Here is a 28,000-nt window from a genome sequence, read left to right as displayed (position 1 = left end):
CAATTTTTAAAAAAGTGACACGATGTTTACCACATTCTATTCAATAAATAATCTAAAATTATTAAATCTGTGACAGCAAGCCTGTTTCTACATACTGTACATTTGTAAAATATGCTTTTATAACCCCGTCATTTAATGTATATTTAATATAAATTTAAATCACCTGTAGTCTCAAAGGCACACAATATTAGAATTACAGATAACGCCACACCAAAGGCAATAGAATTTTATTTCTGATTCACAACAGAACAAAGTCATTAGTTAAATACCTGATGACATGATACATCCTATATAATAAAAGGCTAACGCTGCTCCTCACCTCTATGGGGGAATTCATATGTTTTGTGCGATGGCAGCCACTAGATAGTGCCCGACAGAGCAATTCAAGTGTTGCTCCGTTTGGGCGCTCACAGCCACCGGCGCTGAGCTTACTGTTATGTTGTACCGTAATTTTGACAGGCTGGTAACTAGTATAAATGTTCTGCCTTTGCCTGGCAAGTGAATGTGTAAACTGCACACCAGGCCCCCAACTAAGGGTGTGCCTTCACATGGGGACCTGGGGGTGCTGTCCTACAGGACCTGCATATAGCCCGCAAGGTGCCTGAAATAGCACACTGCAACCTGTGGAGCTGAGCCCTACTTAAGAGTCGGTTGACCTGCCCCCTAGGCGTGACATCATCATGTCATGGGTTTAGTGGGTGGGGCCGGCATAGGCCACCCTGTTGTGCTGGCTGCCACATTGTTTTTAGTATCTACTATCTCTCTTGTTTTAATTGTGTGCTCTGTTCAAACAGATTGATATACCCCACTTATCTCCAGAACTCATACTGAAATTTTTCTCCTGAGGAATCGTATACCACCAGAGTAGGCAAGATACACCTGTATATGATGACCACCTCATACGAGACATCTGTCTGTTAGCAAGAATACTCTTGATTAGTGCTAGAAACATTTTTCTTGTGGTCCAAAGTCCAAACTGTCCTCTTCACGTTTTTTTGACCAGCAGTATCCATGGAAGTACTGCAGCCAAGACAGCCACAAGAAATATCAATAAGAGAATCATGATTAAAGATGGCGAGCGGCAGCAGTTGACTCTGGCGTCCACGTGATGTGTTGGTGCAGTGGTGACAATGTCCTCACTCTCCATTGGTTGTCCTTGGTCACTGATAACAAAGACTTGAGAGCCACATGTGTGGCCTGTTAGATCTATATTGGTATCGCCAGGGCATGTGCATCTTGAGAGGTCTTGAAGACTGTTAGACTCAGTTGTCTCCTGGATAGGGATAACTAGTGTGTTGGGGGTTCCTAGAATTGCAGAGTGCCTAAGGCATGATGGAGTGAAAGGAACCTCCAAGATCTGATTGAGTTCTCCAGTTTTTGGTGGCAAAATAAGGCCCCTCTTGCTAAGAAATGTCACATAGCGGCATAGAGGACAAATTATATTCTTCTTTATAGAACCCTCCTTTTTGGCAGTCATTAGATACTTTACCAGACAGTCATGGCAGAAAGAATGTCCACAGCTCAACCTCCTCTCAGAAATACTGGGGTTCTGCAGACGCTCATAACACACGGGACACTCATTCGATGGGGTCTCTTTGCTGCTGTCTTCACTGGACATGGTGTATTTAGAACGGCTTTCTGAGAACCAAGAGAAAAACTGTTTCAAGGAAGCTTCATTAATTGTTGCAAAACTAATATTACAAATAACATAGACTGTTCTGCTATCTAATCTTTGCATCAAATTATTTTAGGTCACTTGAGAACAAATGGCCCCCTTTTGTTTAGTTATGCAAGGTGTGCTAAGATATGTATAAACTCCTCTAAATATTATCTTTATAATGGAGAATTCTAATGTCATTGTTTAGGGTTATTTTGGAAAACCTGTGTATTACAACAACACACTTGGAGTAAATTATAATGGTTATTAGAAGCCACTTCAGATTTCTGTGGTATGTATTAAAACTCTCAGCCTTGTGCATGGCTGCCATCAGAAGTTGTGGGGCCTGGGACTGACAAAATAGACAGGGCCCCTCCCTCCCCAAAAATAGATTCAGCCGCACTGCTCCACCCCTATGTTATGTCATACATTGTGACGTTACATATAGGTGGAGTGTTGTGGACCTACAGGAACAGTTTCCAGAGAGCTGATGCACACATAAGGCTTGTTTTAAGAAGAAATCCCTGCGCATCAGTCTACTGTTGATTTACAGACTAGTGCAACTCTACATGTATTGGCAGTAGGAGCCAGGGGTGGGGCCCCCTCTCTGTAAGGCCCAGGACACCAGTCCCCAGAGTCCCCCCCCCCCCCCCCCCCTCCTGATGGCTGCCCTGACCTTGTGCATTATTCTATGCAAATGTATGTTAATGGCAGTGACAGCTTTTCCATTGAGTGAGCATCAATTGACTGATACAGCTCCTGTGCTTTCAAATAGCCTGAACATTGTGATCACTGCAAGGGCTATACAGTATATTCACAATGTGTGACTCACTGAGCACTTCCATATTCGGGGCAAGAAGGCTGCTGGGAAACACAGTCACACCATCATATGTGAGAGGGGATCCAATAAAGTGTGGGGTCTCATTGGAACCTTGTTCATGGCGTCTAATCAGGGGGAGGGGGGTAGTTAATGAAACTAACCATCACTTATTTTTCTTTGACCCTCAAAGGTGCTATAGCATAATACAGGGGTTCCCAGACTGTGTGCCGTGGCTCCCTGAGGTGCCTCGGGACACTTGCAGGGGTGCCCTGGGTTGGTGTTCCAGGACCAATTCAAATTATTCATGGTCAATATAATAGTCAAAACCAGTGCTGGTGGCTGCCAGTCATAAAATATGTGTCCAGACAGAAGCAAATCTTGTCCCTCACCACACCCCTGACCCTAAGGATGACATATAAATGCGATCTACTTAATGTAATATTTCTTTCTAAATTTCTCAATAAGAAATTTTTGGCCTAGGGGTGCCGTGAAAAAAAAAATTCTGATATTCTAGGGCGCCGTTATTCAAAAAAGTTTGGAAACCACTGGCATAATATCTGGAAATGTGTATGTGACATATGCTGAGGCTCCAACGTGACATTGTGCTTAGCTGAATTTACCCAACGGAGAGAGGTCCAGGTCAAAACTTTTCCCGACACTACTGGATCTTGTGTTATGTGGATCTATTTGTAGTTTACATGTAAGCTGCTATTACATACATGTGCGATATTACCAATATCTATCAGCGATTGCTTTCCCCCAATATTTATACCCCTAGTCCTTTCACCCTATCGATTTCCTCCCATGGGTACATGATCATACCCACTTTAGCAGGAGCGACGTTACCCTCACCACTTTAGTGTGAGGGTATAAATAAAAAAAACGTAAATGCCTTGACCCAATAACAATATCAGAGCTTGTATGTCCCTATACTCAGGAGAACTAGCTTAATACATTTAGAAATAAATGTTTGGGGTAGCACTATTCACAATAAAATAATTTAGGAAAAAAATGACTGAACATATATTTGTAATTAATTTTGCGTTTTTCCTCTATATAAAGACCATGATATAAAGATACATTTATTCCATTTTACTATAAATGTAAGTCATAGCTGTTACAAAAATAAACAATTTTTTTTTACTTATATGGACTAAAATATAAAAAAAAGGATTATATATATTATTGATATATAAACATCCTAAATAAGCCAACAGGCAATGCTCTAAACATTATAGTATATTTTCTATACTAAATCAAAACAAACAAAACAAATCACATAAGTGCCCATAAAATAAAGACTTTAAGTAGCATACACGTGTTTTTTTAACCGCCCGTTAAAAAACCCAGTGGAGAAAGATTTTTTTCACACCGAGATTGGCTACTTAAACAAAGAACACCAGTATAACTAAGTAAATTGTAACAAAGTCTATCACACAGTAGGTAACACAACAAGCATACAATAAGGATAAACAATGCACATTAATTAATCCCCCCTTCCCGTTCTAAATGCATTACATTAGATGACAGATTAAACTAAGTTCTGCACCTAGGAACATCTTTGTCAATACATAACAGTGTCTTGATAATGCTTACATTGATATAATGTGTTGTGGACCTCTTCAGTCAAAGGTCTGTCCTCTTCAGACGTGTTTTCTGGATAATCTGAAACGAGAAAACGTTGTGAAGTTTTGAAAGAGATCAGGGTGTTTTCTGTGTTGTGCAAAAGGCATTTTACTGATCATCCAATGCAGTAATTCTCAGGACTGACGTGAATCACTGAATGCTGCTTAACCTGTTTTTGCCTACTGGGCTTGGCATGAAGCTAGGAGCCTATCCATCTTTGCCAGTCATCAGCTGAAAAGTAACGTGGCTTGCCTGGTATAAATTTGTACAGGGCGCTTTTTTGGGGGGGCTGGCAGCCAGCCCATCATTGTCTGTGTACCAATGTATTACACAGCTGGACTAAAAGCTTATAACTTGCTGGGGCATAATGGACTGGAGGTAGGTTATTCATGGAATTGACAAGTAATGGCATCTTACAGACTGGGAAATTTTACGGAATGATGTCACAGAAGCCTCTAAAGAAGGAGGAACTGGCTACTTGCCAAGAATCCCAAACAGTTTGGTACTTTTATTAACCAATGCACTTAACTATTGGTGGTCTGTGATGCTGCGTAAGGTGGTTTTTGGATATGTGTGTAATACAGAGGACACGTGTGTAATATTGAGGACACAGTAAGAGAATCTAGCAACCTATTTGTCACCAGTAATTACAGAAACATAAAAGTGCATCTGTCTTTTACATGAAGGCAGTCATTTCTTGTACTAAGCAAATGTATCCTAACAATTCAGTAGAAATGACTGACACATGTAGAGACAGTTTTTGATTTAAATATAGGCTGCACTAATAACTCGGATACATAATCAATGCACAAGTAATTATTGACAATACTGAGCATGAGGCAGCCATACTGAGGGTTTAGGGTTGCTAGCATACTGGAATATTCCCCTGTTGGGGCTGATTGTGACTAGCATTTTTTAACATAATCCAGGGCCGGATTAAGGCTGGTGGGGATCCAGGGGCAATGAACTTGTGGGAGCACCCCCATGTATCGTTAGACACATACACACACAAACAAACAAACAAACAAACACAACCACGCCCACAGCAGACACACTACCTGGTGGATTCTGCAGCATGGACAGAGGGAAAGGCACAGCGTGCCACAGCAGATGCTGCCAACTCAGGGTCAGTGTCTCGTGGGATGTTACTTCCCTATTCCGCAAGACCGGATTTAGTAGACGGAGTAGCTCCTCGGTGACCGCTGTTAATGAACAGCTGAGCCACTACTCCGACTACTCCGCTTGATACAACAATCCGGCCCTGCCGTAATCGCATCTCAGACTAAATGCTGATACTTATATCAGCCCTTCCCCTGGTGTACAAGCATGTGTCTTACTGCACCAGGACTGAGACTCCCACTTTCAGTGTCTTCGGATGCTGCAATATCGCCTGGTGTTAGGGAGCCACCATCACTCGTATGGCCTCCACTGTCAGCGATTAAGGACCTGTGTACACAGTCATATCAGCAGGATGCTGCAAACACACTCATAAGGCCTTCCGGCCTCTGCACAGGAACATCCAGCATATTTCCAATATATGTCTTTATGTGTGCGCCTGAAATCGCCACTTGGACGCTGCACAGACACAATTCGGATGCATTGTTAGTATTAACAGTTTCCTCTATAGCGCATCAAATTCCTTTGCACTTTACAATTGGAAACAACAGTGGTAGAACAAAACTGGGTAGTAACAGACAGTCACAGAGGTAGGAAGGCCATGCTCGCAAGCTTACAATCTATAGGAATGCAAACGCAATAAAACAAAATCTGACATGGACATAGCATATTAATAACGCTTTCTTTTCCAAACGTAATTCAGTGCAGAAGACCCAAAAGAAAAAAATCAAGGGGGCAATTCAATTAGTGCCATCGGAAATGGTTGGAACAGTGGCACCTCACAATCAGCAACACCACCAATTTACCTTGACCCCGCAGAGGTGTGCTGGAACATTTGTGATGTTGTGGTTTTGGATTCCACTACAACGTGCAGCTTCTACCACAGGGGACTGAGTATTGGCTACAGAGTGTATTGTTCAGATAATTGTGTTCAGTGCGCTGAAAATACACTCACCTACTGTATGTCAGGTGTGCCCAAAGCCTTAAATATACAGTTTATTATTCTTTTCCACTGTGTTGAAGGAACATCATTTCCATGTGTTCATGTAAAGAAATAAAATAACAATAGCGTACTCTGTGTGTAGAGAATAATGTGCAATAAAATTCCTAACCTTTTACTGGGTGAGTCGTGCGTGAAAATTTGAAACTGTGTCAGATTTCAACAATCCCAAAGTGAACGTGACCTTTGTTGTGCTTTGTGGTGCTCAATGGAACAAACAAATACATTTCATAGTGTAATGTGTGACCACAAATGAAAACTGTGCAAATACTATGTTCACTCATCAACTAAAGGCGTTTTAAATGTTGCTTTGTTGTTGTTTTTTTAAACGATTAAGCAGGTTTAGACCTCCATGCTAAATTAACAAATTTCTCCAATAATTAAAAACATTGCATAGTGCAATACCATCAGTATACAGAGTAGCATTTACAACATTCTGTGGCAGATGTACTAAGCCTTGAGGCTAAATGTAATAGCCTGCAAACTGCCAGAGATGCAGGACTTTGGGGGTCATTCCGAGTTGATCGCATGCTGCAACTTTTTGCAGCCCATGCAATCGGATAGTCACCGCCTATGGGGGAGTGTATTTTAGCTGTGCAAGTGTGCAAACGCTTGTGCAGGGGAGCTGTACAAAAACATTTTGTGCAGTTTCTGAGTAGGTCTGAACTTACTCAGCCACTGCGATCACTTCAGCCTGTCCGGTCCCGGAATTGACGTCAGACACCCGCCCTGCAAACGCCTGGACACGCCTGCGTTTTCCTCTCCACTCCCAGAAAACGGTCAGTTGCCACCCCGGAACGCCTTCCTGCTGTCAGTCACCTTGCGATTGCCGCTGCGATCGAAATCTTCGTTAGAACAATTGTCGCCGGGCAGCGACGCACCTGCGCATTGCGGCCACAGCGCATGCGCATTCCGGTCCCAAGCGCACGGCTTCGAAAAACTGCAGCATGCGATCGGGGCGGAATGACCCCCTTTGTTCGAATCTGCCCATATTTTTAAAGTGGCAATCATTTGCAAGGCAAAACAAGGTTGTTTGCCTTGTAAAGAATTGCTGCTTTAAATATACAGGCAGAATCGTACAAAGTCCCGCACTTTTGGCAGCTCGCAGGCTATTATGTTTAGCCCTTGGAGGTAGAGAAAAAGTACCAGTCGTTTAGTTTGTAACTGCCACATTACAGACTGCGTTTGAAAACATTACAGGAGCTGATTGGTTGTTAGTTTATCTCTCTACAGTTCACCACTCTTCAAGGCTTAGCCATCTGCCCCTCCATATCATAGGGGCGTTTTATATGATAGTGGGGACTGCTTCAAAAGTTCCATTCAGCTACCACTTCTCTTATACTCGTTTCACAAGATGCCTCTTGCTTCCTCAGGAAAGAAAATAACAGTTTAGTGGTGATGTTGAAACCTTATTTGTACTAAACACTAGAGTCCTAGTGACCAGGATTCACTCCCATACATGCCAAAATTTTCCATTTGGAATTTGGGACAAATTAAGCAATGGTCAAATTTCCCAGGTCCACCCTAACCACATTCCCGTTGTGCAAAGGCACACCCATAGATCTGGTAGGCCACACCCTGTTTAACCAAAGGAAAACTTTAATGAGATCATTGAGGCTGTTGTGGGTTATGAATATTACAAAACAATGGCCTTCAGTTTGTGAGACAGGCGGTCGTTACTTAGATTGCAGTCTCCTGTAGAGATGTACCAAACCTTCAGGAGATGTAAAATTAAGAAGCTGCCCATAGCAACTAATCAGCTTTTAGCTATCATGTATTTAGCGCAATGTTTAAAATGACAGTTATTAGCTGATTGTCTATTTACTAAGCCTTGGATGGAGATAAAGGGGCAGTTGTATTAAGCCTGGAGAAGTGATAAAGCGGTGATAAAGCAGTGATAGTACAAGGTGATAACACACCAGCCAATCAGCTCCTAACTGCCAGTTTACATATTGGAGCTGATTGGCTGTCACGTTTAACACCTTGCACTTATCACTGGTTTATCACTTACTTATGCCGTCTCCAGATTAATACATCTGCCCCAAAGTACCAGCCAATCAGCTCCTAACTGCCGTGTCACAGTTAGGAGCTGGTTGCTTGGGACTCAATCTCCGTCCACTTTATCTCCATCCAAGGCTTCGTAAATAGACCCCATTCTCTCCTGAAGATTTTATACATCTCCTCCTCAGTGTTAGCTGTCAGTGTGAAAGTTCTCTGCCCAGAGCTGGGAACCTGAGGATCATGGAAGCTATCATTCAAATGAAGGAGCCAGATCCTTACCTCATTGGTAAAATTTCAGTCTGTGACGATTTACCGAATACAGGTACACCACCAATAATATGGCACTACTTTGCCGGAATATCGGTGATACAGGGACAGCGGCATCCCGACGGCTAATCCTCCTGCCCCCTAAACCTAAACCTCCCGCAGCCTGACTCCCCCCAGCCTAACTCTAGCCTGCAGCCTATCTCTACCCCATCCGCAGACCAAACCCCCCCCCCCTGCAGCCTGATGTGTCCAGACCTTCCACAGCCTAATTTAGCCCCCCCGAAGCCTAACTTTCCCCTGCAGCCTGATGTATCTGGATCTCCCGCTGCCTAACTCAGCTCTCCCATACCTTAACTCCTTCCCCCTGCTTAACTTCCCCCCGGCAGCCTGATGTTTCCGGAATGAAAGAGATGCCGGTCCATCAGGTGTCAGATAATTGGTGGTGCACGTACCTGTAGTATTTTCTCTATGTATGACTTCAGTTCTGCTTACACCTCTATGCTGACAGTTCACGTTATGTTTATGTAAATACATGAAGCACCCTTATATGTGTAAGCGGACTGCTGCCCAGACTGTATGCGCTGAACCACACTTTGGTAAATGCAATCATTGGCAGATCTTTGTACAGCGTCAGCGACCTTAACTAAGCCCACAGACGGGACGGAAGTGTTTAGCTTATGCGTCTGTTAATGTGTCACCAGTATATTTGCAGATGACATCAACACTGGAAAAACATATGAAGTCTTAAAGGAAACTCTACATGGTGGTCAATAAAATACTTCAAGAAATGTGTAAAAATATATAATGTTATGGTTAGTTATAATTTTTTTGCATTATACCTACAATATTAACAATTCCTTATCACAGCAATTTGTGGCAATGAGATATCTGTGAATGCCGGAATGTATTATTACTGAATTACCAGGACACAGACCCTGTCCAGGCGATCAGTAAGAAGTAAAGTGATGGTATATGCAATCACTTTATTTCTATAGTTGGTAGGAGTAGAATGTTCCATGCAAAGCGTGGCACTCCAATGAGGAACGTGTCATGCTCCAACTAAATGGCGTGTCTAGCACCACATATAGGTAAATCTATGCTTAAATGCTTGTTGCGAGATATTTCTATATAACATTAATAACAATATATTTTGGTAAATTTTGAATTGATACTAACATTGCTGCCTGTAAAACGTGATTTCTTATTTGTAACAATTCGCTGTGATATAATTTAATTTCACAATATACATGATACATGGGACGCCTATGCAATACATTTTAAATGTAATTTGACTTTGTGTGAATTCTCACTTAATGTTCATCTCTTGGTATAAAATTGGATTTTAAAATGTTTTGTTATATTGTTCTTTTCGTGTGTTTAACTAAAGATTACTAATAATAAAACACTCCACAGATCACACAGTAGTAGTAGCAGCAGCAGCAGCAGCAGCAGCAGACATTGACATAACAAGACACAGATTACAGGGTAGGGCAAGCTGTATTTTCAACTGCTGGGATTTTCAACTGATGGGGGTGGGCCTAGGGGGGCACACGCCCCGGGTGCTGGATTTGAGGGGATGCAAGCTGCCCCCAACCCAAACACTGCTGCATCCTCTCCCCTACTGATCATCGGCATAAATACTTCAGCTATCTCCGTGTGCCTCGCTCCCAGCATCGCTGCTGCTGCAGCCTGTGTGGGTGTCTGTGCACAGTCTCTCCTGGGCTGGGGAAACGTTGGGAAAGTTTTGCAGTGTCCCAGAAAGTCAGCGGGCTGAGACTTCTATACTGGGCAGTGCATGGCTCCACCCCCTGCGGGTCTCTTCCAATCAGGACAGGAGCTGTGAGTGTACACAGACACACAGACACTGAAGTCAGCAGCTGCTGAGTTCCAGCACTGACCCCACACCCTGCTCCTCTGAGGATCATCCGAGCAGCAGCCTCCTGCCCTCACACACCGCCCCCAGGCAGCGACCTCTGTGCATGGGAAATCACAGCCACTACAGTGATAGAGAGCATCTATAGTGAGCCCATCCATAGGCGTTGCATTTGTAGGAAATATATATCTATCGTGAGTAAATCTAGAAGAAGCACATCTTTGCAGAGTTCCTTTAAAGAGTGCATCTATTGGGAGCATATATATATATATATATATATATATAGGGAAAGCATCTATAGGGGGTAGCTCATCAATATGTAAATAGATCTTTGTTTGCTGGGGGGGCGTCACATTACTGCCTTGCCCCAGGTAACAAGAATCCTAGTTTATGATAGAACAACAGCTACTTAGTAGCTACTCAAAGGTGCTAAAATCACATTGCTTCTAAACAGCCCACCTTGTGCTCTGTGCCGATACTATGCAGTTTATGTGGGAGATTTTACCATTATGCACATGGTAAAACAATGCAGTGAAAATAATACTATGGGTAATTCAGGCCTGATCATAGATATGCAAAAAAATGCACATCTACGATCAAAATCTGCACAACGGCGATGCTTTCGCATGTTTTGAGTATCCCTCTGCCTGCACAGCCTAGCTGCAAAGGCAGGCGACTACCCGCCATGTTTCAGGTCGCAGCGGCTGCGTGTGACGTCACGCAGCCGCCGTGGCCAGCACCGCAAACGGTCCGGACATGCCTACATTGTTCAGACCGTGCCCACCCAATGCCGAGTCAACGCCCTTTAATGCAGCCGCAACGTCCCCCCCCCCCCGCCCAGTGAACGCCTCTGCCTGTCAATCAGGCAGAGGCATTCGCACAAGTGAGATGCCATCGCATCTCATTGTGTGCTCACTCGCAGTGAGGCTGCTATGCATGAGAATGCGCACACTTCGCCGGACTTCAGTCTGCGACCGCTGTAGTAGCAGCGTCCAGGTCTGAATCGGCCCCATTATCCATAAACACTGTTGTCTGGGATTGCATTGAAATGTACATTCAAATTAGGATCTATAAAACTCTGTCAACTTTTCCTGATTCATAGACACCTTGACCCATTTATTCTGCTTTTTTAATATATTCTTTTCTATATTTTGTTATCCCCAAAAAATGTTTTTATTGAAAATTTTAAACATACAGGTACTTATAAAGCTACTGGAATTATGAAGTCTTGGTTGTAACACGTTTCCAGCAATATGTCATTTTTTTCACATATTACAATAATGTACACCATAAATCAGTGGTTCTCAAACTCGGTCCTCAGGACCCCACCCGGTTCACGTTTTCCATGTCACCCGGCAGCTGCACTGTGTATCACCAACTGTCACATTTCAAAAATGTACAGGTGACCTGCAAAACATGAACCGTGTGGGGTACTGTGGACCGAGTTTGAGAACCTGTGCCATAAATAATACAGAAGGTGAAAAATAAAATGTTTGGGAAGGGAAATGTAGCAACAATGGGAAAGGGGTATAGGGAAAATCACCCACGGCCCAACAGACACTGACAAATAGAAATAACATTATAATTGAATAGGAGGATCCAACAAAAACATCCTGGTCTCATACCATAGTGTAGAATGAAAAGCAATGTTTAATTTGTTGTTTAACACATATGTGCAAGGTATCAATAAAAGACCCCCAAACAGAACAAAATGTCTATTCTTGTTCTTTATGCAAAGACGTTTCCATCCCGTCCATCTTAAACACATACAATTATTTATCCTTGAACATTTGCAGAGAGGGGTGAGTAGAATATATCCATTCCTGGAGAATACATGTTCTCACCACGGCTGAGTGTATCAAAAGCAACTTATGTTACAATAACCAGGTAATACAGGTTGAGTATCCCATATCCAAATATTCCGAAATACGGAATATTCCGAAATACGGACTTTTTTGAGTGAGATTGAGATAGTGAAACCTTTGTTTTTTGATGGCTCAATGTACACAATCTTTGTATAATACACAAAGTTATTAAAAATATTGTATTAATGACCTTCAGGCTGTGTGTATAAGGTGTATATGAAACTTAATTGAATTGTGTGAATGTAGACACACTTTGTTTAATGCACAAAGTTATAAAAAATATTGGCTAAAATTACCTTCAGGCTGTGTGTATAAGGTGTATATGTAACATAAATGCATTCTGTGCTTAGATTTAGGTCCCATCACCATGATATCTCATTATGGTATGCAATTATTCCAAAATACGGAAAAATCCCATATCCAAAATACCTCTGGTCCCAAGCATTTTGGATAAGGGAGACTCAACCTGTATCTTGGCTTGTGTTGTCAAAACGCCGAACACTGACCATTCACGAGTTAATGGTAAATAGGTAACTCTTTCTGAAAGAGCAAATTGTTTAATTTGATCCCAAAATTTCTTAATGGGAAAACAATCCCAGAAACAATGATACAGGAATGCACCTGATCTATTAGACTTAGGGCAACCTGAAGATGATGAAATGTCAATTAGGTGACAGTGAAACGTTCTATAAAACATTTCTTCGGAGGTCACAAACAGAGTGTTTGCAGAATTGCTGACTCGCTTAAGGTCAGAAAATGTTTTGCCAGTGACGTAATGACCATTGTACCCAACAGAGGGAGGGACAATGAATAAGAAGCACACTTATTGCGAATCGTATGCCAAACATACCATGTTGACATTAGAAGAGGATTATCTAGTACCCTCAGTGCCAGTTTACCTAAATTCTTTAGATGCAAAAGACAGACTAGGGGTACATTTATTAACCATTGGATGTTCCGTCCGATTGAAACTGACATGTATATTGACGTCGGATTTCAGAATTAAAAACCATCTTTTACTATGCATCAGTTTTGACTGTCATTTGAAATCCATCATTGATATCCATTGGATTTCAACCGTCTATTCCGCAGTAGATCCAACAGCAAACTCACAGTCTATCTGCTGCAGAGTGGAAGCCCTGTTCAGATCACTATAATCTGGGAAGACTTTGTTTATTTATTACCAGTTATTTATATAGCGCACACATATTCTGCAGCGCTGTACAGAGAATACTTGGCCATTCACGTCAGTCCCTGCCCCAGTGGAGCTTACAATCTATAGGAATGTTTCGGAGTTGTACTCTATTTGCATTGCTACTGCGTCTTTGGACGCAACAATGATGTGAATATATGCTTATTCCGCAGCTAGTGTTGCAGCATTGCACACACTGGTTGCGCCATTGGCCATCTGAGTTAGCTTAGGGCTTCTCAGAATGGCTGTCTCATCTTCGTAGCCGAGGCCAGTAAATCTGTGTGTCAGGAATGTCTGTATTTTTGTGTAGCTTTGTATTATGTCTCCTTCCTGCCTCTAGGGGTCTCACTAGCTGCCAGAGGTCTGAATGGCAGTTGCACACTCTGTCCCTGCAGGTTAATTACCTGATTGTGAGCAGCTGTGGCCAACACCTTGTGCTGCTATTTTGGTCCAGCTTACTAGCATTCATGGGCAGATCATTGTGTTTCCATGTGGATTGTGACTAGGCTCTCTCCAGTTATTCTGGCCTGTTTCTGCCATACCTGCATCTCGGAAATACTTCCTGTAGTCTGGTGGTAAGAACCCATACACATTTAACGATCCGCCGCCGAGCTGCCTGACGGTGGATACGGCTCCATAGAAGTGCAGGCTCCATAGAAGTGCAGGCAAATATGGATGAGATCGTCCATATTGGCCTGCATGCACTGCCGACGGGGCACCAGCGATGAACGAGCGCTCAAAGATATGAACGGTATCTCGTTCATTAATGAACGAGATCGTTCATATCTTTGAGAAATATCACCCAGTGAGTAGGGCCTATTACCTATGCTTTGTTACAAGACTTCTAGCCCTGCTGGAGCAATATCTGCATTCCAGAGTTATTATTTGCAGTCTGTTTCCACCCCTGCCTGGTTCCTAGATTTTTGGTATGTTATTTTCTTCTGCTTTGTTTAAATCCGGATTTCTTCATGTTAATTTCACCACTGCTATTAACCTGGACTTTACCTATATTCAAACGACATCATACTCACTGTTCCAATAACAAGCCATTCAGGGCCGGTTCTGGGGCTCTGTGCGCCCCGGGCGGCATTAGGGGGCGTGGCTTCGTAGAGGGGGCGTGGTCATTCACGCCCCCTGTACAGACTGAAATGATGTGCGGTGCGCGATGACATCATGGGGAAGGGGCGTGGCCACAAAATAGTGCCAATTCCCATTACACCACATAGTAGTGCCGCTTATGCACATTGCACCAGATAGAACCTCCTATACACACTGCGCCAGGTAGAGCATGTTATACATATTGCGCCAGATAGAGCACATTCTACACTTTGTGCCAGGTAGAGCATGGTAAACACTTTGCACCAGGCAGAGCACATTATACACATTGCCCCAGGTAAAGCACATTATACACTTTGCGCCAGGCAGAGCACATTATACACATTGCACCAGGTAAAGAACATTTTTACACTTTGCGCCAGGCAGAGCACGCTCTACACTTTGCGCCAGGCAGAGCATGCTCTACACTTTGCGCCAGGCAGAGCACGCTCTACACTTTGCGCCAGGCAGAGCACGTTATACTCTTATACGTAACGTGAGGCTCCCCCCTCCAACTGATCAGTGACAGCCCACAAAAACACCACACAGCCTATGGAGCTGCTGAGCTTACCTTGGGACTGGCCACTCCTTCTCCTCCAGCCTCTCCTCTGAGCTCCTAGCTGCCCGGGGCCATCAAACTCCCCAGCAAAGTTGCTACCCACACCAGCAGCAGCTCCCCCATCACGCCACCTCCTGGATGTCACTGCAGCTCCCAACATGCAGGGGTTGGGGAGGAGAGAAGGGGAGGGATCCGCCGCTGCCTCCATGGCCGCTCTCCACAGCCGATCTCCATGGTGACTGCAGGCCTGTGCTGGGCTAACGCTGCCGCGATCGGAACTAAGCTCCGATCGCGGCTGCCAGCCAGCATGGGGCATGACGGCGGCCACTGAGGGGATGCACGGACCAGCCAAACGGAATCTGGTCCGGCGTCCCACCGTCCCAATCCACCGCTGATTACTTCCATTATGTTTTCCACACAGAAACTTTTATAACTTAGGGCAGTGGTTTCCAAACTTTTTTGAATCACGGCGCCCTAGAATATCAGAATTTTCTTCACGGCACCCGTAGGCCAAAAATTTCTTATTGAGAAATTTAGAAAGAAATATTACTTGAAGTATATCGCGTTTATATGTCATCCTTAGGGTCAGTTGTGTGGTGAGGGACAAGATTTGCTTCTGTTTGGCCACATATTTTATGACTGGCAGCCACCAGCACTGGTTTTGCCTATTATTTTGACCATGAATAATTTGAATTGGTCCTGGACCACCAACCCAGGGCACCCCTGCAAGTGTCCCGAGGCACCCCAGGGAGCCACGGCACACAGTTTGGGAACCTCTGACTTAGGGCCTTATTCAGACCAAGCGATCAGAGCAAGCGATTTTTGCACTGCTGCGATCAGATAGTTCCTGCCTACAGGGGGAGTGTATTTTAGCTGTGCAAGTGTGCGTACTAATGTGTAGCAGAGTTGTACAAACAGATCTTGTGCAGTGTCTGCGCAGCCCAGGACTTACTCACCCGCTGCAATCACATCAGCCTGTCCAGGACCGGAAATTGACATTAGACACCCTCCCTGCAAACGCATGGACACGCCTGCTTTTATTCCAGACACTCCCTGAAAACGGTCAGTTGACACCCACAAACGCCCTCTTTCTGTCAATCTCTATGCGATCGCCCGTGCGAACGGATCCGTCGAACAAACCTATCGCTGAGCGGCAATCTGCTTTGTACCCGTGCGACACGCCTGCGCATTGCGGTGCATACGCTTGCGCAGTTTGGACCTGACCGCCCGCTGTGCGAAAACGCACACAGCAGCGATTAGGTCTGAATTACCCCCAGGGTCCGGATTATAGGGTGAATAAATGAAAACCTCCCACCCAAGACTATGACAAGTGATAGGCATCCCGTTTGATCATCGTAAAACTAATCCTAATCAAATGCTCCAGTCTGACACAGACACAAACATCTCAATCCACCAAGCTGCAGGGTCGCCCACCACCTCCTTGTTGCCACATTGGGACTGATTCAGGGTTGTTAACAAAGCAAAAAAGCACACAACTGTGCAAAACCATACTGCATTGCAGGAGGGGCAGATGTAACATGTGCAGAGAGATTTAGATTTGGGTGGGGTGTGTCCAAACTAAAATCTAAATTGCAGTGTAAAAATAAAATAATATTTACCCTGCACAGAGACAATATAAGCCACCCAAATCTAACTCTCTGCACTTGTTACATCTGCCCCACCTGCAATGCAACACAATTTTGCCCAGTTGTGTGCTTTTTTGCTTTGCTTTCAAACCTGAATCAGGCCCAATGTGGCAACAAGGAGGTGGTGGTGGGGAATAAACCTCGCTCACTGGCCCTCATTCCGAGTTGATCGCTCGCTGGCTAGTTTTAGCAGCCGTGCAAACGCTATGCCGCCTCCCACTGGGGAGTGTATTTTAGCTTAGCAGAAGTGTGAACGCATGTGCAGCCGAGCTCTGCAAAAACAGTTTGTGCAGCTTCTGAGTAGCTCTAGACTTAGTAGAGAAAAGGGCGATCGCGCACAGGTCAAAGCAATATCATCATAAGTGAAAAAAAAACAAATTTGGACGATTGTAACCCTTAACATTGGGGAGAAAAAATGATATATAATTTTTTATTTGAAATACTGTCCTAGTTGGTGGTGCGCCCAGAGCCAGAAAGTACATGTACTAAGAAGAGGAGAGAAAGAAGGCTCTTGTGTGGGTGCACTCTTAAGCTATGAGGGAAAATTCCTATAGTATATGAAACAAAGTATTTAAAACATGATTTTTATTAGTACAGTTTTAAAATATAATTACCCACGTGAATGATCCATAAGAAATAAAGACATTTATGAAATTTTTTTTAAATGTTCTGGTCTTTTTTCACAAAAAGTGATTAGAAAGGTTGTAGACACTTAATTGTCTTACCCCCATTTCCCCTGACCAGTACAGAATTTCTGTATTGATGGGACCGCGGAGTGGTCACGAAAATAGTAATAGGTATATCCAAATAGGACCCCTTGAATTGAGTCAATATGATGGAATATATTGGTCACCAATGACAAACACCTAACAGATGACAGGTAACAAGTGTGTATTATTATAGACTAGACGTTAAACGTCTGTATAGAAGATAAATGGATGAAGAGAGAAAAAAGTCAGTGGTGATACTGCTGTTGGCGTCACATTTCACATAAAGAGGAAATTGATTCCTACTCTACAACACCAGGTATTCACAGGAAGTCTCCTCTCCGGGTACTAACCCGGCCTGACGCTGTTTGGCTTCCAAGATCGGACGAGATCGGGCATTAGCAGCGTGGTATGATAGTAGAGGAGCTATGTGATCTGTATACCAATCAGAGTGCACCTATATAGGAAATTAGTAAAGAGATAAAGATCTAGTATTCAAGGAAAGAAAAAATTATAAATAGGTAAAAGTACGTAGAAGAATGTGGATCTGCTTTCGATGTTAGGCACGGCGCAACAAATCCCACGTCCGTGGTATTGTGCGCCCTGGATCGAAGATGAGAGTCCACGGAAAATGATAGAAAGAGGGAAAGAGAGGTCAAGGAATGCTGAATTTCTTCTCACTAATTGTATGATAAGATAATACAATGAAAAAACAATACAGTGAAAATATACTGCATAAAACGTCAAGTCAGATTCTTAGAAATATATGTCACCATAGATAATATTAAGCTCTTGACACCAAGTGCTATTGTTAGCACGATAATTAACATAGAAAACCTGATCCTCACAGACAAAATGAATAATTAGTACAATGCTAAGTATTGTCCAGAATGACCCAGAAATAAAGTCAGAAGATTTTGTTGTCAATTTCAAGGAAAATGCTAAAAAAAACGCAATAAACGGGACAGTGTAACAATACACTTGTCCCAGTTTGTGATTGAGCACCCTATCAGTAAATTCAAACAGTCTTGACACAAGGGTATCAGCCAGGTGCTGAAAATCACACGACAATGGGACAATGTAGCATTTTCTGGGAGTGGAGAGGAAAACGCAGGCGTGTCCAGGCGTTTGCAGGGCGGGTGTCTGACGTCAATTCCGGGACCAGACAGGCTGAAGTGATCGCAGTGGCTGAGTAAGTTCAGACCTACTCAGAAACTGCACAAAATGTTTTTGTACAGCTCCCCTGCACAAGCGTTTGCACACTTGCACAGCTAAAATACACTCCCCCATAAGCGGCGACTATATTATTGCATGGGCTGCAAAAAGTTGCAGCATGTGATCAACTCGGAATGACCCCCAAAGTCCTGCATCTCTGGCAGTTTGCAGGCTATTACATTTAGCCTCAAGGCTTAGTACATCTGCCTAAAGGGGGGTACACACGGAGAGATCCGTGCTTAAAATCTAAGCAATCTTGCTAGATTGCTTAGATTTTAAGCACGGATCTGCCGTGTGTATGCCTTCCAGCGATAGCGATGCGCGGTCCCGCGCATCGCTATCGCCGGTGCTAGATTGAGCCTGCATGCAGGCTCAATCTAGCGGGGTCTCACTTCACCGTTGTGTGAAGTGAGCGGCCCCCCGTCGGCTTTCCCCCTCGCTCAGCACATCGCGCTGTGCTGAGCGGGGTGAGAGATGTGTCCTGAGCGGTCTGTGTTAAGATCGCTCAGCACACATCTCTCCCGTGAGTACCCCCCTTTAGCCTCTATTTGTGATAAAGCACAATACCTGCAAGATCCAGCAATCTAAATACCAAGATATCAACTCCAGTGCATATATAAGATATATAGATATATATAGAGTATGGATATGCAGAGATAATACGTTGCTGCCTGTGAGATGTATTCACAGGACAGATGCTGGCTTACGGTACTACAGACTGGGAGGTCAGGAGGGAGATGAGTGTCGGAGCATCGTTAGGTGAGAGGACTGGTGCCAAAAAACTCTCCGTGAATGGTCCTTTCGGTGGAAGACGCGTTTCACCCGTAGGGCTTGTTCACTTCCGGGTTCGGACCGCATTTTGCCATCCGGGGAAAACCGGAGCGTGTGCTACAGCCCTTAGGAGCTGTCTGGTTAGTGCTTTTTAGATCTCCACTTTATCTCTCTCCTTGCTTTGATAAATACCCCCCCCCCATAATAATAATAATAATAATAATAATACAGGTTGAGTATCCCATATCCAAATATTCCGAAATACGGAATATTCCGAAATACGGACTTTTTTGAGTGAGAGTGAGATAGTGAAACCTTTGTTTTTTGATGACTCAATGTACACAAACTTTGTTTAATACACAAAGTTATTAAAAATATTGTATTAAATGACCTTCAGGCTGTGTGTATAAGGTGTATATGAAACATAAATGAATTGTGTGAATGTACACACACTTTATTTAATGTACAAAGTTATAAAAAATATTGACTAAAATGACCTTCAGGCTGTGTGTATAAGGAGTATATGAAACATAAATGCATTCTGTGCTTAGATTTAGGTCCCATCACCATGATATCTCATTATGGTATGCAATTATTCCGAAATACGGAAAAATCCGATATCCAAAATACCCCTGGTCCCAAGCATTTTGGATAAGGGATACTCAACCTGTAATAATATTTTGTAGTGCTGAACATAGTATCCAGTCAGCAATGAATACATCTAATAAAACAAAATGTGTATACCATTCTGCCCCCAATTATTCACAGTAGTACTATATGTATTGCAAGTTGTTCCTACTGAAGGACCAGAGCCGGCCCTAACCAATATGAGGCCCTAGGCAAGATTTTGGCTTGTGCCCCCTTGCACAGACACAAGTTCCGCCTCTAACTCTGTACCCCTTTTCCAGCACCATCACCCCTCACCCATAGCAGTCCTCATTTTGGTGCTTCTACCCCCTATATTTTAAATAGGAACAGTGTGCACATTCGGAGCGCAGCCAAAAACGGTGCATATTCTTGCTAGGAAGGGGCATGGCCACACAATAATACCCCAAGTTGAAATTACGCCACACAGTACTGCAACTTTATTCACATTATATCATGCAATAGTGTCTCTTATTCAAGTTACATCACACAGTAGTACCACGTTACTCCTCACAGTAGAGCCCCTTTTTCACATTACACCACACCATATTGCTATTTATATACATTAGACCACACAGTAGTGCCCTTTCTATACATTACGCCACAAAGTACTGTAGTACACCTTATACACATAATTCCACACACTAGTAATGCATTTTGTATGCAGATAGAGCCGCAGTCACACACAGAATATAGGCATGCTGCATATCATTTTAATCAGCAGAAGCTGCTTGTGCCCCATGGCATTCCAAATGCCCTAGGCATTTGCCTAGTTTTCCTATGCCTAGGGCCGGCTCTGTGAAGGACACTTCATCTGAAGCAAATGGTTGAGAGTGGGGGGCATCACAAAGTAGGTTGGTTTCTTCCTTTTGAAGGGAGAACTCTCACTACTAATAAGAAAAGAGCTGAACATAACAGAAAGTTCAATTGTTAAGACTAGGTTTTTATAACGTCTAAAACATCGGCTGTAATTGGAGGTATGACCACTAGTCGGCTGTTGGGTGTCCGTGTATGTAAGTCACAAATGGCTATAAATGTGCAGCTCAAATGGTGTCAAAATGTTAAGAATAGCAGCAAAATGTGATAGTAACATTGCTCATTTTACATCACACTCCCATAGGGGTTGCACACAGGGCCAAATTAACAATGGGGCGGATAGAGCTCCAGCTCCAGGCCTCCACATAAAAATAGGCCCACCATCACTGCAGCATAATGATAACCAGCTACCCACCTGGCCACAGTCAGCCATAAATCATAAGCATTAAAACAGTTTTTCTATTTTTGTCAGAAATGTATGACATTTTTATATTGTTATATACTTAGGGAAACAGTGGAGCTGATAGTGTAGGAGGTGTATACACCCACGTGGCTCTGGCCCCGCCCACTCCTCTGCATCTCACAGTTAGCCCTTGAACATTTTAAGCTCCAGGCCCATGTGGCCCTTTATCCAGCTCTGGTTACACAGGTAAATGAGAAATATTACTTTATTGTAATTCCAGGCAAAGTGCGCAGCCACACATCGCAAAGACGCATCATTTGGAATTAAGGGGGACATTTACTAAGCAGTGATAAAAGTGGAGAAGTTGCCTATGGCAACCAATCAGCTGCTCTATATACTTGAATAGTATGCAAATTATAGATGTTACTTCAATGCTGATTGGATGCAATGGGCAACTTCTCCACTGGCTCACTTCTCCTCTTTTATCACTGCTTAGTACATGTCCCCCTAAATCTGCCCATAGAAGGTAAATGTTATAACCCTTTAGCTTGTTACACTATGGACTCAGCATAGGCATTTCTATAATGGGTGCAGTGTGTACGGTGCACAAGGGCCCCATGACGCGACCATTTCTGAGTGATTTGCACACTGGAGATGCTCCCGGGAACAAGGCGCGGGCGCCATCATCCCGGAGACTTGCGCATGCTCAGTAGAGTTTAGCATTATGCCAGAGTCTACATGCTGTCGGAGAGTAGGAGGTCCGCAACAGAGTCTGCACGCGGGTCACCTCCTCTCTTAAAACGCCCCTGGGACTCCGTTATAGGGTTGTCATTCCATTAAAATAATTTATATTGATAACTATGTATTAACATTACTGTTACCAATAATTTATTAACTACCGAGACATATGCCTTTAAGCATTTACTTAAAATGTCAATTTTTATTGACAAATGACTATGTTATATTAACTTTTCTCTATGATTAAAGCTAGAAGCAGCATTTAGGGGATAAGGGATGGGATGCATGACCCACCACTCACATGCATATTGGTGCTTATTAATGCTGTATGCATGAAGATTTAGTAAAGGGCAGCTCTCCCGGTAAGAGCTGTCCTTCGCGACAGACGGACTTCCTGGTTTAGGACTCAGAAGTCCTTCTGCATATGCAGCAAGTGGCACATGCGCCACAGGGGTGCTGAGGGGGCATCTGATTGGATCCCTCTAAGGAGGTTATGTGGAAAGAAGCCTATTGGTTTCTATAGGCTTCTATAGTTGTCCACCGCGTCCAAGCTCCGGAATATATCGCATGCCAAAGAATGGTGAACATGAGAAAAGCGGTCAAAGCTCAGAAAACTGCATTTTTGGAGGTTTGACCACAAAATCAGCCTTGTTGCATCCCGCCCTTGGTTTCAAAACGTAGCCATAAAATTGGCGCCATGTCACACAGGGTTGAAAAGTAGCTCTCTACAGGTAGACATAACCAGTAATTCCACTAAAGCTCGGAAATTAGTTTTATCTCCTTTTGGTGCAAGAGCTAATTATTTCTAAACTAACTCTGAAGTCATTGATGCCTGTAGAGTACTTTCAGGAGGGTATCCGGATGATAAGTTGACAGTTAAAAGGTCGTCAAGCAATAAGTCGACATCAAATGGTTGACATGCATATGGTCGACATGGTCAAAAGGTTGACAGGTTAAAATGGTCGTCATGATAATGGTCGACACAGCATATGAGTTTTTTGTGTTTTTTTGTTTTTTGTTTTTGTTTTCTCATTTTTAGGACTTTTTCATACTATACCATCTACATGGACTAAGATTGGGAATAGTAACCTGTGCCGAGTGGAGCGAGGCACCTTGCCCGAAACATGGCAAGTGAAGTGAGCCATGTGAGGGAACGCGGTGCACTAACTGGGAGTCCACGTGTTGGAAAGCAAATATTGACCAAAAAAAAACACATCAAAAACTCATGTTGACCTTTTCATGTGGCAATCATTTCCGTGTCAACCTGTCGAACATTTTGACCTTTTCACCATGTTGACCTTGTGCATGTCGACCATTTGGTTTCAAACTAGACTTTGTCGACCTTCTGACTATTGACCCTTCGATCCATACCCTTCAGAAGGATATCAAATTGTGACTAAATTTACAAAAAATGTAGTCAAAATATTGTGACATTCCCATACTGTATGCCAATTAGAAGAACAGTGGTCAGTAATATTTGCCAATTTCCACAGCTTACTACTGTAATATGAAAGTATCAAAGGGGACGAGTTGCTGTTGCTGTTGCAACGGTGTAGAAATGTCGGCAACAGCATCATAACTCACCCCCCTCACAGCCCGTTCTTACCCCGGACTCACAGATTATTGTACGCAGTCCTATAGCGCTGCCAACAAAAATCTGCGAGTCTGGTGGCAATACCATAAGTGCGACATACAGTCGCACTTACTTGAACCATGAGAGAACTCGTGGGAGAACTCGTCTAATTGGATTGAGCCCTATTGATAAACTTATTTGACATTTTCCTGACACTCATTCTTCCTAGGTCCGATATTAATGTTTTTAAATTTTGAAGTAACTTTTGTCATAAACAATGTCAGTAAAGTGGTTTTAGTTATTAAAAGTTTTATACAAATGTACTAAGAAATAACTATAATGTAAGTTCGGTATATAAATTTGCTGCCTTATATTACAACTGTAATATAGGGTAATATAGAACTGTACGACATGTAAAATTGTGGCTGCTTTGAAATGTGATAATTAGGACCCTGTATTCTGTATAATGAAGAATCTGGGCACCTAAGCAGTATTGAGATTAAGAATAAGTTCACAAGTTACACTGATGGCAATGACTGTGTCTTCTACATAGGAACATTGGCAGAAACTTTTTTCTTCCACTCCAGAAGTTACAAACAAAAGTCAAAAAAGTATACTGAGACGAGGAGCTCTTTTCTGTATATTAAATTTGTTTCTCAGAAATAGATACATACTGTATGACTTACCTGGTTGGGCTGAGATGCTTCTGTCAGTCTTGGGTACAAATTAGTACCTAGTTGGGCCCAGAAGATTCTGTCAGTCTGTTGTACCACATGGAGAGTGTCATATGCTGCACTCTTTGTAAATCCTTGGATTTTTGTTTAGTCCTTGAACCACACCCTCCTCCCGTATAGAGGTGTGGTCACATTAATCAAACCACAGCTTCGCTTTCAACCTAGACTACAAAAGAGACTTCCTACTGCCCTACGGTATAGCTACACTGTATATACTGTACAGTACATATTAAACAGTATCACAGGTTATCCAGTCAGACAAGTACAGTACCAAGTACTTTGCCAGACATACACACAGATTAAATGCCAAGGTGCATGAATAATAGTTAATTACTTAACAAGTCAACACAATACAATGGCATTCCAAAAATGATGCTATAATAGTTTCAACATACAAGCAAAAATAAAACTGGGTCATAATACCATTAGTCAGAATTTGTAAGACAAACTAAATAAATAAATCCTATCTGGTTTCACATTACATATAACAGCTCATGCGGAAACTTTGTGCAGAAACATTGCTTCTTGTATAGCCATTCTATAGACTTACCATACTATCCCTTTAGACCGGGACCCTCGTGAATTACACAGGTTCTGTGGCAGGCTTACTTTTAGCCCGCATTTCACAAAGTATACCTGTGCAATTCATGAGTGTTCTGGTTTGAAGGGATAGTATGGTAAGCCTGGCCATTCATATATAATAAATAATATATTTTGTAGTGCTCATTTTAAACGTTAGTGGTTTTGGTGCCTAAAGGCTGTGTCTAAAGGTATGCTATCTTTAAAAATAATAGTCTTTAAAGCCCAGTACCCACGGGCCGATGCAGGAGAGATGTGTGCTGAGCGAACCGCTCAGCACACATCTCTCCTGCCGCTCAGCACAGCGCGATCTGTGCTGAGCGTGCGGGGGGAGACGGAGGGGCCGCTCACTTCACCCAGCGGGTGAAGTGAGCGACCAGCTAGATTGGCCTGCATGCAGGCCAATCTAGCAGCAGCGATAGCGATGTGCGGGGCCGCGCATCGCTATCGCTGAGGGGGCTACACACGGAGCGATCATGCTGATATTCTAAGCAATCTAGTCAGATTGCTTAGAATATCGCTCCGAGAGTACCCCCCTTAACACTTTACTGGCATGGTCAGATTTCATGCAACTGCGCCGTCCCACCCTGTCCCCCCGTTTTTGACGAGGAGATCCGTTCTGCAGATGTGCATAATATAAGGTTTAAATATTTTAAAAAATACTTTTTCAACTTTATTAAATAAAATACATTTTAAAAACCAATGTTAACGCTTTTGAAGGGAAAAATCGTCAGTTAAGTGGTTAAAGATAATGGGGGAGCGGCAGCACTGCACATGGATTCGCTATGATGCGGAATAACTATAGATTCTCAAACTCGGTCCTCAGGACCCCACACAGTTCAGGTTTTTCAGGTCTCCAGTGGATTTCTAAAATGTGACAGATGGTGATACACAGTGCACCTGCCAGATGACCTGGGAAACGTGAACTGTTTGAGGTCCTGATGACTGAGTTTGAGAACCACTGCTATAGATGAGTAATCATCAGGGACGTGCAGTCAGGGGAGGAAGTGCCTTCCCTGTCATACCTGTCATAGTTTTGACTATAAAAAATTAGTGGAATAATACAAAGAAGATATTTATAACTTATACATATCTTCTTTGTATAATTCTGCTAATTTTCATAGCGCTATGACACCAAATATGCTGGAGGTCCATTGAAAGAGACCAACAGATGTATGGGGAGAGACATATATACAAGTGGAGAGGTCTGTGGGAACATCAATAGGAGTATTTAAGTCACCAAAGAATAGGAAGGGAAAGTCAGAAGAGAGGAAGTATAAAAGCCAAGTAGCAAAGTTATGCAGAAATTTGGAGACAGGATCTGAGGGGAGACAGATGACTGCAATGCAAAGATAAATGGGGTAAAATAGGTGAACGGTATGAATCTCAACTGAATGAGAATGGTAAAGAGCGTTCTGGGGGTAAGAATCAGAAAGAACAGCATCGGGAAAGAAGGAACACTACCTTGTTGACCCCCAAAACAAGAGTTATGAGAGAATAAGAGGCCACCAGAGGGCAGCAGTACAAGTGGTGTTGGATAGAGAAATCCAAAATTCAGGTCAACATTTTGGATAATGGACAGGATATACATATATGTACCTGTAATTGGGTGGCGTGGGATAATTTGTCTATGAGATAAACTCCCACTGCTTGAGATTATCAGGTGATCCATAATTTATGTCTAACAAAACCTTTTAACAAGAGCAAATCTATAAAATAAAATTGGCTGCTGATAAAAAATTATTTCATCTCATTGGATCTAATGACCTCTTATCCCTCCCACCAGTGTCAGTGATGCATTGGATATAGTGAAGGGGTGGTGATAGAGAAAGACAATGTGGGAGGGAGAAGGAAAGATGGGTAGAAAGTATTAAGGTGGGGATCAGTGGGAAAAGAGTGGAGAAAGAAAAGTGAGAGAGAGGCATGGATGTAGAGGGGTGGGGCGGGGGAAGAGTGAAAGAAAGAGAAGGTGGGGAGTGTAAAAAAAAAAATTGAGCCAGGCAACAGCTATTGCAGTAACAAATAACAATAAACAAATGTTGTACTTTAAGATCAGCGTTGTATGCCAAATGATAGTATGGACTTAACAAAACTACTAGGTTTTTAGAAGTTCATCTCACCCCCCCCCCCCCCCACCCCCCATCCCCCTCCATTCAATAATGGTTGACTAACCCTACTAACTTGTTTGGGACCCACCCACTTCACTCTCTTTCTCTCCCGCTTCCTATCTCTTCTGTGTCTGATCTTTCTCACTTCTTCCTTCTTTTTTCGTCCCCTCCTTTAATTATAAACATTAAGACACTACACTGTATGCTGGATTTTTATTGTTTTTGAGTATGTTTTGTCTACGATATGCAATATGCAGTGTGTTTTGCATTGTTGCTTCCGCTTATTGTGGCCATTCAATAAACTTTATGTTTAAAAAAAAATAATAATGCTACATTAGCTGCCCTATCCAGGAGAAAAAAAGAAAATCCTTGAGATCTATGACTAATACTTGTGAAGATGACTAATACAGATGTGAAGACCTCTCCTGGATGGGATCCATTCACATGGTTGACAGAGAACATGTCAACATTCACAATGTCAACACTAGAATGCCGACATGTGTTACCATGTACACAGACACCAGTTCGACATGCTATGAATATCGACATGTTCACAATGTTGACATCTGAAATGTTGCTATGTGAAATGTCGATGGGTTAGGGTTAGCCTGTGGGAAGAGATTAAGGTCTACAGGGAAGGTTAATGTTAGGGGTAGGGAACAGGATTACGTACAGTATAGGGGAAGAAAACCCACCTGATCTGCCACTTGGCACAAGTCACCGCCGGAAGTTCTGGTAACATGACCATTGGGACCTGGAAAAAGCCTTTGGAGCCACTGCAGCCACCCGGGCGAGGTAAGTAGCCAGGGACGTTAGGTCAACACCCTATCGTGTCAACATAACATCCATGTAGACATGATGAATGTCAACATGGTCAATGTCAACATGCTGCATGACAACATTGCGGCCATATCATCATTCTCATCTCAATATGATACATGTCGACCTGATTTTTGTCAACCTAATATGCCACTCCCTTGTGGATACCACTAAT

The 28,000-nt window shown here is 43.0% G+C and overlaps 1 protein-coding gene and 1 pseudogene across 2 annotated transcripts in view; both read right to left on the bottom strand.

Moving 5' to 3' along the window:
- Positions 1–212: 212 nt before the first annotated feature.
- RNF222 (ring finger protein 222) overlaps positions 213–28,000 on the bottom strand; it is a 51,026-nt gene continuing 23,238 nt past the window's right edge. For both annotated transcript variants that reach the window (XM_063963647.1, XM_063963648.1), the window contains 2 exons: positions 4,074–4,142; positions 213–1,638 (listed from right to left, as the gene is read on the bottom strand). In XM_063963647.1, coding sequence (XP_063819717.1) covers positions 986–1,618 — 633 coding nt within the window. In that variant the 5' untranslated portion in view covers positions 1,619–1,638; positions 4,074–4,142 and the 3' untranslated portion in view covers positions 213–985. The remainder of the gene's footprint in view (positions 1,639–4,073; positions 4,143–28,000) is intronic.
- Positions 17,729–17,847, bottom strand: LOC134895965 (5S ribosomal RNA; annotated as a pseudogene).

Source organism: Pseudophryne corroboree, chromosome 3, assembly GCF_028390025.1.
Source record: "Pseudophryne corroboree isolate aPseCor3 chromosome 3, aPseCor3.hap2, whole genome shotgun sequence".
In the NCBI taxonomy this organism is placed as follows: domain Eukaryota; kingdom Metazoa; phylum Chordata; class Amphibia; order Anura; family Myobatrachidae; genus Pseudophryne; species Pseudophryne corroboree.
Note: the sequence above shows the minus strand (reverse complement) of the source record. Positions and strands in the feature narration are given on the sequence as shown.